General features: G+C 52.7%; 1 protein-coding gene across 1 annotated transcript in view; it reads left to right on the top strand.

The window, feature by feature from the left end:
• LOC102762423 (immunoglobulin omega chain) overlaps window positions 1-1877 on the top strand; it is a 17094-nt gene that overhangs the window by 10682 nt on the left and 4535 nt on the right. The window contains exon 2 of the mRNA XM_006757117.1: window positions 238-669. Within this exon, the coding sequence (XP_006757180.1) occupies window positions 238-669 (432 nt within the window). The remainder of the gene's footprint in view (window positions 1-237; window positions 670-1877) is intronic.

The following is a 1877-nucleotide window of genomic DNA, read 5'->3' as shown; positions in this document are numbered from 1 at the left end:
CCCGCCCCTGGGAGGCCCGTGAAGATAAGAGAGGCCTGGACCAGGGGCTGCAGCTCAGGTCACAGCCGGGCTGCTGGCACCATGGCCTGGACTCCTCTCCTCCTGCTCCTCGCTCACTGCACAGGTAGGCACAGGCCAGGGGACCAGGGGCATCCCTGCTGCACTCCCGCCTCGCTCAGAAGCCTGGGAAATGTCCCCGTTTCTCGCCTTATCACCCACGAATGTCTGTGTCTGCAGGGTCCCTGTCCCAGCCAGTGCTGACTCAGCCGCCCTCCCTCTCTGCATCTCCGGGAGCATCAGCCAGACTCCCCTGCACCCTGAGCAGTGGCGCTGTCGTTGCGGGCTACCATATCTCCTGGTACCAGCAGAAGCCAGGGAGCCCTCCCCGGTTTCTCCTGAGATATAAATCAGACTCAGATAAGGGCCAGGGCTCCGGGGTCCCCAGCTACTTCTCTGGAACCAAAGACGCCTCGGCCAATGCGGGGCTCCTGCTCATCTCGGGGCTGCAGCCTGAGGACGAGGCTGAGTATTACTGTGCGACTTACCACAGCAACAGTAACACTTACACGGTGCCCCAGGGCCATGAGGAAGTGAGCCTCAAACCCTCAGGGCGCCCTTCCTGCCTGGGGCTGTCACCCCTGACCTGCCTGGAGCCCCGTCTAACTCAGGGTGACATCCCTTGTCACTCACTCAGGGGCCATGTCTTTTCCTGGGACCCAGAGCTGAGCAATGTTTTCCTTATCGTTCTCCGTGGACAATATTGTTTACCCATTGGCAGTATCTTCCCAGCCTGATCATGTCGACATGGATGTACATCAGGTCATAGGACTACGTAGCCCTCCAGGGGGCTGATGGGTAAGGAAGGAGGTGGCTGAACCTGACAGGGGCAGAAATGGAATGTTGGGGAGCAGCTGGAATTGTAAGAAAGTGTGTGTGTGTGTGTGTGTGTGTGTCTCTGTGGGCATCTATATGTATGTGTGTGTGTCTGTGTGTGCGTGTGTGTCTGTGTATGTGCGTGTGCGTGTGTGTCTGTGTCTGTGTGCGTGTGTGTCTATGTGCCTGTGTGTGTGTGTATGTGTGTATGTCTCTGTGGGTGTCTATGTGTGTGCGTGTGTGTCTGTGTGTGTGCGCGTGTGTGTGTATGTGTGTGTCTCTCTGTGTGTCTGTGGGTGTCTATGTGTGTGCGTGTGTGTGTCTGTGTACGTGTGTGTGTGTGTGTGTGTATGTGTCTGTGGGCGTCTGTATGTGTATGTCTCTGTATCCATTGATCAATATCTGTATCTATCTATATGGTGTGTGTGTGTGTGTGTGTGTGTGGCGGAGAGTAACCAGGGGATTCTATGATCCTGTGATTACAGCGTCCAGGCCTTGGCTTGTTTCTCCAAAGGACAAGGCTAACCACAGAGAGACTCTACCTTCTGGCCTGTCGCTCCTACAAGAATAAGATTTCATGGAGCCCGGCCACCATGGTTCAGTGGTTGAGCGTCGACCTATGAACTAGGACAGTGACGGCGAACCTATGACACACATGTCAGGGGTGCATGGCGAACTCATTTTTTTGGTTGATTTTTCTTTGTTAAATGGCATTTAAATATATAAAATAAATATCAAAAATATAAGTCTATGTTTTACTATGGTTGCAAATATCAAAAAATTTATATATGTGGCACGGCACCAGAGTTAAGAGTTTTTCAAAATGCTGATACACCCAGCTTAAGGCTCGCCATCACTGGTTTACACACTCACAACTCAGTGCTTCACAGCATCGAATCAGAGATGGGCAAAGTGTGTGAGATTCCTTGCATCTTACCAGTGTGGGGCCAATGTTGTGTGACTCCCAGGGTTGCTTTAGTCTTCATAGCACGCTGCCTGCTGCT

Source organism: Myotis davidii, unplaced genomic scaffold, assembly GCF_000327345.1.
Source record: "Myotis davidii unplaced genomic scaffold, ASM32734v1 scaffold3114, whole genome shotgun sequence".
NCBI classification, from domain to species: domain Eukaryota; kingdom Metazoa; phylum Chordata; class Mammalia; order Chiroptera; family Vespertilionidae; genus Myotis; species Myotis davidii.
This window is presented reverse-complemented; position numbering and strand designations above follow the sequence as displayed.